Source organism: Canis aureus, chromosome 11 (assembly GCF_053574225.1).
Source record: "Canis aureus isolate CA01 chromosome 11, VMU_Caureus_v.1.0, whole genome shotgun sequence".
NCBI lineage: Eukaryota > Metazoa > Chordata > Mammalia > Carnivora > Canidae > Canis > Canis aureus.
The window spans coordinates 71382236-71396570 of record NC_135621.1 but is presented as its reverse complement, the minus strand read 5'-3'; the positions used below and the strand labels follow the sequence as shown (position 1 = coordinate 71396570).

The 14335-nt window shown below is 40.8% G+C and overlaps 1 protein-coding gene across 4 annotated transcripts in view; it reads right to left on the bottom strand.

Moving 5' to 3' along the window:
* Positions 1 to 646: 646 nt before the first annotated feature.
* Positions 647 to 14335, bottom strand: part of ANXA4 (annexin A4) — a 49249-nt gene continuing 35560 nt past the window's right edge. For all 4 annotated transcript variants that reach the window (XM_077915746.1, XM_077915747.1, XM_077915749.1 and 1 more), the window contains exons 9-13: positions 11850 to 11943; positions 9713 to 9808; positions 8731 to 8789; positions 7657 to 7779; positions 647 to 1715 (exon numbers count right to left, since the gene is read on the bottom strand). In XM_077915746.1, coding sequence (XP_077771872.1) covers positions 1656 to 1715; positions 7657 to 7779; positions 8731 to 8789; positions 9713 to 9808; positions 11850 to 11943 — 432 coding nt within the window. In that variant the 3' untranslated portion in view covers positions 647 to 1655. The remainder of the gene's footprint in view (positions 1716 to 7656; positions 7780 to 8730; positions 8790 to 9712; positions 9809 to 11849; positions 11944 to 14335) is intronic.

Sequence of the window (14335 nt, the reverse complement as noted above, 5' to 3'; positions counted from 1 at the left end):
CCTTCCGAGGTATAATCCTGGCCATTATACCATCGCCAAAAAAAAAAAAAAGAAAAAAAGCCTTATCCTGCCTCCAGTGAACAAATTAAATTTAAAATTTTGGCTAAATTATATATATAACTTAAAAACTACCAAGAACTTGTAATGCTTCCAGAGTCAAATAAAGTTGGAGATGCCATACTTTTCTAGGTAGGCATCAAAGCAGGAGTACTGTTTCCTATAATTAATGCGAATGACTAAGTAGTCATACAAATAACCTTTACCAATAACTCAGGCATTTATAATGGGCAGGTAGAAACAAATTGAAAAAAAAATTCATCTATCAAAATACAATAGATATTATAGAGTGAACAAAGAAGGCAGTTATTCTCACTTAATTCAAATGTTCTATTTAGTAGAACAGAGAGCATCACTCATTTCTGGAGAATAAATTAATACATTATTTTATATCATTAGTGTTTGGTGTATGTGAACATTAGTGTTATAGCAGTGAGTGCACATAAGACTAAATATATTATTTTTTTCTTAATGTTGTAGTTTCTAATAGAAACTGAGCGATACAAGCTTTTTAAAGACCTCTCCTTTTAGGGTCCATGGTGAAAAATCTCAGAGGTGGAAAAGTAAATTAGAGAAAGAATACACCTCATTTTAAAGATACCATATTTTATTAAAATTATTTTTCCATGTATACAAACTGAACTTTTGATTAAAATCAAGTACAACTTCAGAATAATTCTAGAGTTGAAAGGCACATGCAAACGTAAATTACTACAAATTAACAGAATTGAAAAATATTTTTTAAATTATTTTTAGCACAAAAAGAATTCCTTTAAGTAAATTCAGAACATTATACCATCACAAAAAAAAAAAAAAAAACCTAGTTGCACACTTTTTTCCATTCATCTTCCAGCTAGATTAAGATATTAACCGTAACAACATGGAATGTTCAGCATTTATGTTTGTTAATCACACATATATAATCTATATCACCACACCTAGAATTTAATTTGTCAGAAAGCTGGCTGATTTTTGGTATACTTCAACCCGGAGAGAGTAGTAATCTTAACATAAGATGTGAGGAAGGAAGTCTCCAATGCAAACGTTTGTAGATTAACTAACAGTACAGACAAAATCTAAACAAAGGAGATTATTGGATGTCTTCAAAGTATGATCATGCAAAATAGCAAATTGGATAGATAGTCTTATGAACTAGATACTCACAATTTCAAATCAAGAAATTACTAGTCACTTTGAAATCAGAACTAGGGAAGCAGAGAGTGATTTTAGAATAATCTTTCAATCTTCCATTTCAATAGTTTTTCACCAAAATCATGAAATAAATTTAATACATTCCAATTTCTGTGAAACACAGATGAGGAAGAAATCTGTTTAAAAGGTGGAGTACATTTTTATTTCTAATTTTAAATCTCCTTTTAGGTTTTATAAGCTTTGAAATGCAAGTACAGCTTTAAAGCATCATAATGAGTAATTGCTGATGAATAATAAGAGTCAGTCTGTATGTATCCTAGGAAGCATCTGTAGGCGTTTTAATTGGAAATAAGCATTCTGAGATAATGCTAATAGCAGTGTAGAAAAACGAAGTTAAAAAAAATTTCAAAGTGTTGGGAATCCTCCTTTCCTTCTTGGATTTTATTTTAATCATCTCCTCCACAGAGAATGAGCAGAACCTTTCTGTAGTCTCCAGATGTGTCACCCTGGGAACAAGGGAAGCAAAGATACAGTCAGAAAAATGGCTTTTAACATGGAATTCACAGCTCAGAGTCATCAGAGTGTTAACTCTGTTAACTCAGAGTGTTAACTTTTTAAATCTTCTCTGGCTTTTTCCAGAAAGGTGTTTTTTTTTTTTTTTTTTAAGAATATGTGTTATTTTTTTAATTGCAGAAAATAATACATGTTCAATGTTGAGAATAAAGACCTAAAAGAAGATAAAAATCCTAATTCCACCATCTAGAGATTACTATTCCTCACACTTTGGTGTGTGCATATCCTTACAGACTTTTTTCTATATGTATAGATTCCTGTGTGATCGCCCTAGAGTGTTCTGTATTCTTTTTTCTTTTTTTTTTTACATAAGTAGACTCTTTTAATTTATTAGATATTCTTCTACAACGTCATTCTTTGATGATTAAAAGGTATTCCATTGTATACAGGTAAAATAATTTATTAGATCACCCTCCCCCACTGTTAGATATTTCTTGTTTCCAGTTTTTCACTATTATAAACACTGCTGCAATAAGCAATTATGGTTGAATTTTTGTGCATTTCTTGATGAGTCAGGATAAATTTTCATAAAATGGGAATTACCAGATTTATGATCATGTATTTTCCTAACCCTTTCAATATGTGTTGCAAAATAGCTTTCCAGAAAGGTGCTGTAATTTCTACATATAATTTTTATGGTCTAATTAATAGATCAATTTTTGTTTGTGCTTCATGGGCACTAGAAAAGAGGGAATGCCAGGGTGCCTGGGTGCCTGGGATAGTTAAAAGTCCTACTCTTGATATCGGCTGAGGTCATGATCTCAGGGTCATGAGACTGAGCCCTGCATTGGGCTCCACACTCAGCAGGGAGTCTGCTTGTCTCTCTCCCTCTGCCTCTCCCTCCTGCACACTCTCTCTTTCTCTAAAATAAATCTTTTTTAAAATTTATTTTTATTATTTATTTATTTATTTTATTTTAATAAACAAATCTTTAAAAAGAGAAAGAAAAGAAAGAAAGAAAGAAAAAAGAAAGAAAGAAAGAAAGAAAGAAAGAAAGAAAGAAAGAAAGAAAGAAAGAGAAAAGATGGAACCTCTGTCTATAGGATTCAAAGTTTAATACATATCTTTTAAAATAAATCTTATATATCCTTGTTTATGCTTTGCCTCATCAATCTGCCAAAGAACAAGGCTGTGTTTGTTAAACTCTATCTGGCATACTGTGGCCATCAAGGTCTTTTGGAGCTTCAAATTTCTTATAGATTTGAATGCAATACTTATTTGGTACCTAAAGTTTCATGACAATTTAATCTTTGTTGTGAATACTTTTCTTAATATAAAGTGATCTTGGGCGCTTGGGTGGCTCAATCGGTTGAGTATCTGCCTTCAGCTCAGGTCACGGTCTGGAGGTCTTGTGATCAAGCCCCACGTTGGGCCCCATGTTGGGCCCCACACTTCCCTCTCACTGTGCCTCCCCCCCCTCCCCGTGCTCTCTTGCTCCTGCTCTCTCTCTCAAATAAAGAAATAAAATCTTTAAAAATATGTATAAAGTCATCCATTTTTTCCTATTTAATGCTTTTTCTCCTCAAATTCTTCTTTTTCCTGGTAGGGTAATCCCTTTCTTTTTTATATTGTCAAATGTAAGCTGCCTTTTTTTAAAGTCACTCATCTGTCACTATGTTTTAGTTGTTCCTTATAAACAGCATAGACTAGGATTTTACTTTTTTATATAGCCTGAGGGATTATTTTATAACATATTATTGACATATTTTATATTTCTGTTCTGGTTCTTCTGACAGCTGTTATTAAATGAGCAATGTATTCTTTATTTCTAATATTTTCCAGTGTTGTGTGTGTACACATATATACTTACGTATTTATATATATACAAATATAATATAAATATATTTATAGTGATGTTGCCCAAGCCAGCCAATATTTTTGTGCCCCATCATTAGAGTGCCTGTATAGTATTACATCGTATAAATTTTCCGTAATTTATTTGAGTCATCCCCTATTGGTTATCAAAAATAATAATATATAATGAATTATGTGCCGTAAGTCTATGCCATATAATTTATACAAATATAAAAATATAAAGTAATGTAAATATAAATAATTCTATGATACAATACAATATTTAGTTGACTTTTTCACATTTCACAAAACAATTTTATTTAAATTCTTTCACAAATCTTTATTATTATGATAATATATATATAACAATGTCATTTTAACCATTTTTTAAAAGATTTTTTAATTTATTTACTTGAGAGACTGAGAGTGAGCATGAGCAGGGGGAGGAGCAGAGGGAGGAGCAGGCTCCCTGCTGAGCAGGACCCTGGGATCATGACCTGAGCTGAAAGCAGATGCTTAGTGAACAGAGCCACCCAGGCGCCCCAGCACTTTAACCATTTCAAGTGTATAATTCAGAGGCATTAATTATATTCACATTGTTGTGTAACCATCATCACTAAAATCCTTTTCATCTATTTCCAAAACCTTTTCATCTTCCCAAGTCTGTCACCACTAACCAGGAACCTTCCATTTCTTTCCTCCTCCCCACCCTCCATAGCCTCTAATCTACTCTCTGTCCTATGAATTTACTTATTCTAAATATTTCATATAAGTACATAGGATCATATAGTATTTGTCCTCTTATGTCTGGCGTGTTTCCAAAGTGCACCCATATGTCGAAAAGTCATTCCTTTTTGGGTACACGAATATACCCCACTTTGTGTATCCATTCATCTGTTGCTGAATGCCTAGGTTGTTTCCAGCTTTTGCTATTATGAATAATGTTTACATTGGTGTGCACAGAGTCCCTGTTTTAATTTCTTTTGAGTATATATAGCTGGGAGTGGAATTGCTGGGTCATAGGGTAATTCTACGCTTAACAATTTTTTTTTAATGTTTAACGTTTTGAGGAAGTGCCAAACTGTTTTTCCCAGTGTCTGCACCATTGTACATCCACGCTGGCGATGCACAAAAATACCAATTTCTCCATGTCCTCCCAACATTTGTTATCTTCTGGCTTTGTTTTTTAAAATTATAGTCAGCCTAGTAGGTATGAAGTGGTATTTCATTGTGGTTTTGATTTGGATTTCCCTCACGATTAATGATGTTGAGCATCTTTTTTATGTGCTTATTGACCACTTGTTTATCTTCCTTAGAGAAATGTCTATTCAAATCCTATCATTTTCATTTAATTAAAATTTTTTAAAAAAATATTTTATCTATTCATTCATGAGAGACCCACAGAGAGAGAGGCAGAGACACTGGCAGAGAGAGAAGTAGGCTCCATGCAGGGAGCCCGATGTGGGACTCGATCCCGGGACCCCAGGATCATGCCCTGGCCAAGGGCAGGTGCCAAACCGCTGAGCCACCCAGGGAGCCCCCTCTGTCATTTTTAAATTGGGTTGTTTGTCTTCTTGTTGAGTTGTAGAAACACTTTACATATTCTGGATAGTAAACTCTAGTTAAATGTGACTTCCAAATATTTTCTCCAATCCTCTGGATTAGTGCACTTTTAATTTATTATTTTCTCTAAAGAAATTCCTAAACATATAATAGCTAAGTAAGAGGTATAGTTTATTATTTTTTAAAGATTTTATTTATTTATTCATGAGAGATACACAGAGAGAGGCGGAGACCCAGGCAGAGGGAGAAGGAGACTCCCTGTGAGGAGGTTGATGCGGAACTCGATCCCAGGACCCTGGGATCACAATCTGAGCCAAGGCCAGATGCTCAACCACTGAGCCCCCAGGTGCCCCAAGGTATAGTTTATTTTTTATACATTTATTGCCAGGACGCCTGGGTGGCTTAGTCAGTTGGGTGTCAGACTCTTGATTTTGGCTCAGGTCAGGATCTTAGGGTCATGAGATTGAACCCTGAGTCAGGTCCCACATTCAGCAGGAGTCTGCCTCTCTCTCTTTCTCTCTCTCTCTCTTTCTCTCTACCTCTCCCTCTGCCCCTCCCCCAAATCACACTCACTCTCTCACTCTCTCTAAAATAAACAGGGACGCTCGGGTGGCTCAGCGGTTGAGTGTCCGCCTTCAGCTCAAGGCGTGATCCCATAGTCCTGGGATCGAGTCCCACGTCAGGTTCCCTGCATGGAGCCTGCTTCTCCCTATGTCTCTGCCTCTCTGTCTCTCATGAATAAATAAATAAAATATTAGAAAATAAAATAAATAAACGTCATTTGCCAAAATACCCAAACGTTTATTGCCAAACTGCCTCCCAGAAAAGTTAGACCAATTTACAGTCCGTCTTTCCACAAGAGATGGTGAATTTTCCCCAAGCTCTTCTCAATGCTGGTTAGGATCTTTTTAAAATTTGTTAAGGTGCGGGTACCTGCCTAGCTCAGTGGTTGAGTGTCTGCCTTCGGCTCAGGATGTGACCCCGGGGTCCCTGGATCGAGTCCCACATCGGGCTTCCTGCATGGAGCCTGCTTCTCCCTCTGCCTGTGTCTCTGCCTCTCTCTGTGTCTCTCATGAATAAATAAATAAAATCTTAAAAAAAATAAAATAAAATTTGTTAAGGTATTAGGTGAAAGGTGGTGCTTTGTTTTTACCTGTAATTTATCGTACATTATTTGGATTAAACACTCTATATTTAGAATGTCTGTTAAGTGTTTCATTTTTTCATGAAATGCATGTTTTCTTTTTGGATTTTTCTCCTTTTTCTTAGTGTTTTGTAGAAGCTCTTCACATAGAGATATTGACTCTATAGTATATATTATAAATACATTTTCCCCATAACTTCCCTACTGGTCATCCCTGAATCTTAAAAGTATTTTACTTAAAGCTAGCTCTATTTCAGCTCTGCAAAATAGTTACCTCACAGACTGTCCAGAAATAGAAACAGGTTCCTAAATGCTTTGTATACACAGTAACAAACTTAGCAGCTCAAATCACCTCATAATTACACCCTGCAAGCTCCGTGTAGGATTCAGAATACTTAATTCATGGATCAAATCCAGATTTGAAGTCAGCTGTGCAGGCAACATCAGCTCCTATAGGGAAGTGGGTCTTGCCTTCATATTCATGAGGCCCTTCTGGCTTCCCCAGGAAGCCAAATCCCAGTAATGAGGGGTTTTGAGGGATGGGAATCATTTGTCGTCACGCCTGGCAGTCTGCTGCCAGGTAGAGAAAGGCAGCAATCCGGGGTAGCTAACGTGCCTTCCCATGTTTGGCAGATCTCAGCTGGCGCTGAAGAGGGTTCCGGAAGACTGATTTAGCTGTGTAGTGGTCACCGTAAGCAGGCGGACAAGGAAATTGCACTCTTTAAAAAAATTTTTTTTAAAGATTTTACTTCTTTATTCACGAGAGACACAGACAGAGAGAGGCAGAGACGCAGGCAGAGGGAGAAGCAGGCTCCATGCGGGGAGCCCGACGTGGGACTCGATCCCGGGTCTCCAGGATCAGGCCCTGGGCTTAAGGCAGACGCTCAACTCGGTTGAGTTGAGCTGCCCAGGTGCCCCAGGAAATTGCACTCGTAAGAGTATTCATTAAAATCTACTCTGTCTTGGGGCGCCTGGGTGGCTGGGTCAGTTAAGTGTCTGCTTTGGGCTCAGGTCATCGTCCCGGAGGCCCAGCCCAGCAGCCCGGAGGGCTCCCTGCGCAGCGGGGGGCTGCTTCTCCCTCCCCCTCTGCTCCTTCCCGCCCTCCGAGCCTCCTCCCTCTCTCTCTCTCTCTCTCTCTCTCTCTCTCTCTCTCTCCCTCCCTCCCTCCCATCTGTATCTCCCCTTTCTCTGTCTGAGCTCAACATGAAATAATCGCTGCCTTTGGAAGGCAGACATTTCCAGCCTCCAGCCTGGCAGAGATTGAAACCGGAAGGACCAGCTTGGTAGGGGGCAGCCGAGAAGGTCCGAGCGCCCCGTTCCAACCCTTTCTTTCCTCAGGGCTTTCCCCGGGCGAGGCCGGGCTCCCGACCCACCTTGATGAAGGAGTACAGAGACTTTCCGTAAAGCCTCTTGAAGCTCTCCCGGATGTCCATCATATCGATCTCCGCTCGAGACACCATAACCCTGATGAGGGTGTCATCATCTGTGCCCAAGCCCTAAGGAAGAGAACGAGACCCATGCTGGTTTCCAGACGCTCCCTTCCTCAGCTTAGCACGGCCAACCTGAGCAGGGCTCTCTTGAAGGAGACGTGCTCCGCGGCACACTTAGAAAGCCCGGGACTACTGCTCCCACCCGTGTGCGGGGGTCCCCACTTCCCTCTCCAACGCTCTGGATTCCCACCACAGGAGACCACTCCCTGCCAAGGACTCCTACCCTGCATTCTCAGCCTGCTGCCTCGCCTGCAATGATTCCTCGCCCCCAATGTCCCTCCCCCCAGCCTCACCATCCTTCCTACCCTATCAAACCCTCCCAGGTTAAACTTCCTTGAAGGTCCTGCTCAAATATACCAACTTCTCCGTATAGTCTCTTCTGATCCTCACCCCCTCAACAAATACTGAAAAGAAAAAAATACTCTTCTTTCTGTGCTCCTATGTATTTGGGTCCTCAACTACTGTCTTACATTCTGTTTTGTTAGTATTTGCATTTTGCCCATACCTGCCTTCCCCTTCCTACCTTTTGATCTCTCCTGCATCTCCCATGGTTCCCAGCAAGGGGGTCTGCACACAGTACAATGCACATTTAGGGGCCTGGGCTCTGAAGCCAGACCGCCAGTGCTTGCATCCCTGCTCCTTTACTTCCTCACTGAGGACCTTGGGCAACCTGCATACCTCCCTGTGTCTCAGTTTCCTCATCTGTAAAATGGGGGTTTACAACAGCACCTGCCCCATTCAGCTGCCCCATATGTATACAGCATTAAAAATAGCAATCACATGTTATAACTACTCAATAAATATTACCTAATATTATTATTATTATTATTAGCAGGCACTGATTGAACTGAATATCTCGGGCCAATTTTGGTTAATTTGTGTGGGAAACAGAAGTAAACATGCAGTGGACACAAGACATGTTGGAGTCATTCAGATGCCAAGAATGAAGCCATTTACCTTCATAGATTTATAAAGCCTTTCAGCAAAGTACGCAGATTTGTTCCTCATGCACTTTACTGTTAAGAGATAAAAAAAGAAATTTAAAAAATTACAGATAAAATCTATGAGAAAAAAGTGACAGTTCTCTCTGTTTCTGCAAGGTATGAAATTGTATCTCTAGAAGGCTTTTTTGGAAAAATTTTAGCCAAACAATGTTTTATGAACATAGGCCATGGAGAAGTAATTAATAAAGCAATTAATTGAAGAATTGATTAATAAAGGCAATTAAAGCAAAAGGCAGCATATAGTTTCAAAATGATTACTATCTGTACCATATGAAACCTTTATTAATTCTAACAATTCATAGACCCGCGAGAGACCGCTAATTTAGGATTATCCTTCCAGTATACTGAGATGCAAAAGCACAGAGGATATACAATACGTAAAGCTACATAATACAATAACACATATAATAGTTCTTGTCTAAAATTCTGGATCTTGGGGTGCCTGGGTGGCTCAGCGGTTTAGCGCCTGCCTTCGGCCCAGGGCGTGATCCTGGAGTCCCAGGATTGAGTCCCACGTCGGGCTCCCTGCATGGAGCCTGCTTCTCCCCCTGCCTGTGTCTCTACCTCTATCTCTCATTAATAAATAAATTTTAAAAAATAAAATAAAATTCTGGATCTTGGGGTGCGTGGGTGGCTCAGTTGGTTAAGTGGTTAAGCAGTTAAGCATCTGTTTTGGGCTCAGGTCATAATCCTGCGGGTCAGTGGGGAGCCTGCTTCTTCCTCTCCCTCTGTCCCTTCCCCTGCTCATGCTTTCTCTCTCTCTCTCTCAAATAAATAAATAAGACCTTAAAAAAAATTCCAAATCCCATTATGAGTGATTTAGCATTTTTTTAATCCCTGAAAACAAATACTATATCCCCATGACAACAAGTGGTAAGGAGGAAAGTCTATAAACATTTGTTTCTCTGCTCCCCACCCACAACCCACCAGCTTACCTATGGCTAGCAGAGCATCTTCAAAGCTACCGGATGTTTCAGATTTAATACTCTGCTCAATATCCTTCTGTGATATCCTTTTGTATTCATCAAACACTACAAACAGTAACAAAATGGAATTATAAATAATAACAAAAGGGAGGAAACTAAAATTTAGGGAGAGAATGGGCATCTTTCTAGAGCTCACTACTCTTCGGCGTACATCAGGAGCAAACTGACATCAGCAACGTCAGTGAGGACCAGGAGGCGTATGGCCAGAGGAACAGGTGCAAGGAGAGGACGAAGGGATATATGGAGAGTCTCGGAGGACAGCAGGCAAGCCCTTTCCCTTGTTTAGGACCCTGTTTGCTCACACGTAAAGTGGGGATAACGTCTAGAGAGATTTGCGTTCTTTTCTCGTTGTTCCCTTGACGGGCAGAACACGTCTGAGTGTGACGGTGGCCTCAGCCGTCACCTGTATGTTCACCCTCCTTTCGGCTCATCCAAACCAGAGTCCTTCACCCCCTTCACTACCGAGTCACGTTTGATAACAAATGGTTGCATCTTCTAATAAATAGACTGTAACACAATTTTCTCTCACTTTAGGACAAGTGTTTTGGAATGTGATGAACCCTTTTGGAGATTCTTAGCCAGTCTGCAGTAGGGGTTCGAGGAGCAACATTTTCAATGAAGACTTTGGGAGACTCTGCCTTACAAATAAAATATGGGACTCCCCCTTCCCCTGAGATGCCTGGATCTGCCTTGACTTCTGTACCTCCTGGAAATGTTCGGCTCTCCCTTTCCAATTCAATGAGCCACCAGTATTTTCCCTTTCCCCTCTTGTCCCATTCTGTAGGATTCCTTCTTCTTACTTAGATGGGAATCAGCGTCTATTGCTTAGAATCAAAAGATCTAATGGACACAGCTTCTAAACCTCAGTTTTCTAGGCTGTAAAATGGGAAATAATGGTTGCTCCAATGGGATGTCGCAGCGAGCAATGCTTATCACGCGCTTAGCGCTGCACCTAGAAGATAATGAATAAAACCTTAGTTACTTGAATCCTCCCTAGTAGTGTCGGTTGGTAAGTAAATCATGAAGTTTTCTTTATCCAAATAGTGCTTCTTCGACTGTCTTCCAGGGCAGGTATGTTATGACTTCCCAGTAACAGACCTGTGCCTAGAAGTGAAAATTGTTACAAAGCTGTTTGCATCTTTTGGAGGATCTGCCGTTTCTGGAAAATAACCACCAGGGGGAGGTGTATGTAATTAGTCCTCTGGCAAGGGAAGGCAAAGAAACAAGGAGCTGAGTCAGAAGTTGGTGCATCTGATGGTAGCTCATGACATTTAACAGGTGCAATCACCTATTTTTAGTCACTGTGGAATATCCGAAATAAGTGCAACTTCCAAACGTGCCGTAATTTTCAGTTACTTTATGTTTTCAATTTACCAAACTCATTCTTCTCAAATTTCCCGTAGGTTTTATAAATTGTAATTACAAGGCATGGTAGGTTGACAAATTTATGATGCAACATAAAGACCTAAAGAGCTTATATAAAAGATGAAATATCTTATTAAACCCTCATTGCTGTTCATAAGAAAGTAAACCTGACGACAAATGTTCTACAGTTTTACCCCCCAAAGATGTTAAAAGCACATTATAAAGACTAGCATTATCAGAAGCAAATTAGAAACATTACACATAGGAAATAAAATTCGAAATTATCCACTATTTATCTTATGCAACAGACTCCCTAAAGAAATCATGTCTCTCAACTTTACAACTTGGATATTAAATAAGAACAAATGTCAACCCACAATTTTATTTTATTGCTCACTGACATACTGAAGATTTTTTTTCTTATGTAACTAAAATTAAACAGGGCTGCTTTAGAAAAAAGACTATGAAGGTTGGTTTCCTACAAACAGGAATGTCAAAGTCCTACGAATACGCTGTATATGCTAAGTTTTCATAATGAATCTTTCAGAAATCGACCCTCATGCACATCGCTGCGCTCCTGCATTTCCAAGGTTAGGCATCTAAGACCCTTCAGTACGATCTGTTTCTTGTACCAAGTAAAGGGGGAAAATTCTCAATTAATTATGGACAACACAGTTTTCATTGTCTTTCAGGTCTTTGGAAGATGAGGCAAGGGCCTTACCATGCAACAGGTGATTTCGGTTCCGGGAGCAGAGAACAGTCAGAAATTTCACCTCATCTGTCCCCCATTTCTTCTCTCCAGCCTCATACAGGTCCTGACGCCAAACAAAGCACAAGTTTAAAACATCACAGAGAAGGTGCCAGGAAACATGCAAATATTTCCAGAACATCAAAGAGCCGAGCTGGCTTCGTTTTATTTTGTTGGTAATGGGTGTGGAAGAGCTGTTTGTGGTGAGTGGCGATGACTCAAGATTTTCCTTTAGGTATAAAACTGATGGGACCTTGGGGCGCCTGGGTGGCTCTGTTGGTCAAGCATCTGATTCTCCATTTCAGCTCAGGTCGTGATCCTGAGATCAAGCCCCGCCTCGGCTCCCTGCTGGGTGTGGAGCCTGCTTATGATTCTCTCTCCCTGTGCCCCCTCCCCGTTCCCCCCAAAAAAGACTAATGGGGGAGTCAAGGCAAGCACCAGCAGCTCCCTATATGTGGACTACATGATTCTTTTTCTTTTTTAAAAAAATATTTTATTTATTTATTCATCAGAGAGAGAGACAGAAAGAGAGAGAGGCAGAGACACAGGCAGAGGGAGAAGCAGGCTCCACGCAGGGAGCCCAATGTGGGACTCGATCCCGGGTCTCCAGGGTCACGCCCTGGACCAAAGGCAGGCGCCAAACCGTTGAGCCACCCAGGGATCCCTCTTTTTTGGGGGAGGGGGATCCCTCTTTTTTTTAAGATTTTATTTTTAAGTAATCTCTACACCCAATGTGGGGCTCGAACTCACAACCCTGAGATCAAGAGTTACATGCTCCACCGACTGAGCCAGGCAGACGCCCCACACTGTTCTATCTTTCAGAGCTAAAAGGAATGCCCTAGACCCAGTCTTCTGTACAGTAGCCACCAACCAAATGTGGCTATTTACATTTTAGCTAACTAAAACGAAATTACATTTAAAATTCAACTCCTCAGTCACACAAGCGACATTTCAAGAGCTCAGTGGCCTCGTGTGGCTGGTCCGGCTGAAGAGTCAAATTTTAAATTTTATTTTATTTTAGTTAATTAAAATTAGCTAGTGGCTACCCATCCTAGACAACGCCAATGTGAACAGTTTCAGCATCACGGAAAGTTCCATCGGACAACACTGCTCTAGAAAGATCTGTGATTTGCTCGAGGCTATCGAAGGTCTCACGGTAGGACCAGGACCCATCAGTAATTGCTTACATTCTAAACAGGTAGGACTATCAGAAATTCTGCTTGCTTTTACTATATTATTGATAAATCAAAGCTACTATTCATATCTCCTCACTGCTGTTTATTTTTACTTATTTTAAAGATCTTACTTATTCATGTGACAGAGAGGGAGAGCACAAGCAGGGGAGCGGTAGGCAGAGGCAGAGGGAGAAGCAGGCCTCTGGCTGAGCAAGGGGCCTGATGTGGGGCTCGGTCCCAGGACCCCAAGATCATGACCTGAGCCAAAGGTAGAGCCACCCAGGTGCCCCACCTCACTGCTATTTATTTATTTATTCATTCATTCATTCATTCATTCATTCATTTCTTTAAAAGATTTTATTTATTTATTTATTTATTTATTTATTTATTTATTTATTTATGACACACACACACACATGTAGAGACACAGGCAGAGGGAGAAGCAGGCTCCATGCAGGGAGCCCTACGTGGGACTCGATCCCAGGTCCCCAGGATCACACCCTGGGCTGCAGGCAGCACTAAACCGCTGAGCCACCCAGGGCTGCCCCCTCACTGCTATTTAAAAAAAAAAAAGCAAAACAGAACATAATAGCGGGTGTTGGCGAAGATGTAGAGAAAATGGAACCCTGTGATTGTTAAGGATGGAGAACGGTGCAGCTGCTACAGAAAGCAGTATTATAGCTGTTCCTGAAAAAATTAAGAATAAAATTACCGTACGACCTAATAACATGACTTCTGAGTATACGGTCAAAAGAACTGAAAGCCGACCTTACGGGGATGCTCCCAGCAGCAGTACTCACAACAGCTGAAAGGTAGGAGCAGCCCAACTGTCCCCTGGCACCCGAACGGATGAGCCCAATGTGCAGGCGTGGCATGGGTACCACGCAGCCTTAAGGCGGAAGGGAACTCGGACCATGGCTACGACGAGGATGAAGCTCGCGGACGTCACGTGAAGTGAAATAAGCCAGTTGCACAAACATGGGTCCCGTGTGATGGACTTGGATGAGGCGCCCGGAGAGGTCAGACTCCTAGACTCAGGAAACCGAATCGTGTCAGTGGCTGCGGGGAGCGGGAGATGAGGAGTCGTTCAACGGGTTTAGTGGGTATGGAGTTTCCGTCTCGCAAGGTGAGAAGGTTCTGGAGACTGGCTTCACAAGACTCTGCAGAGTCAACACTCCTGAGCTGCACGCTTGTTAAATTTCTCAAGGTGCCCTCACTTGACACGTTGGGCCACCTGCTGGGCTGACCTCCGTCTCCTCGTCTGGGTCTTCGTTCCTCACTGCT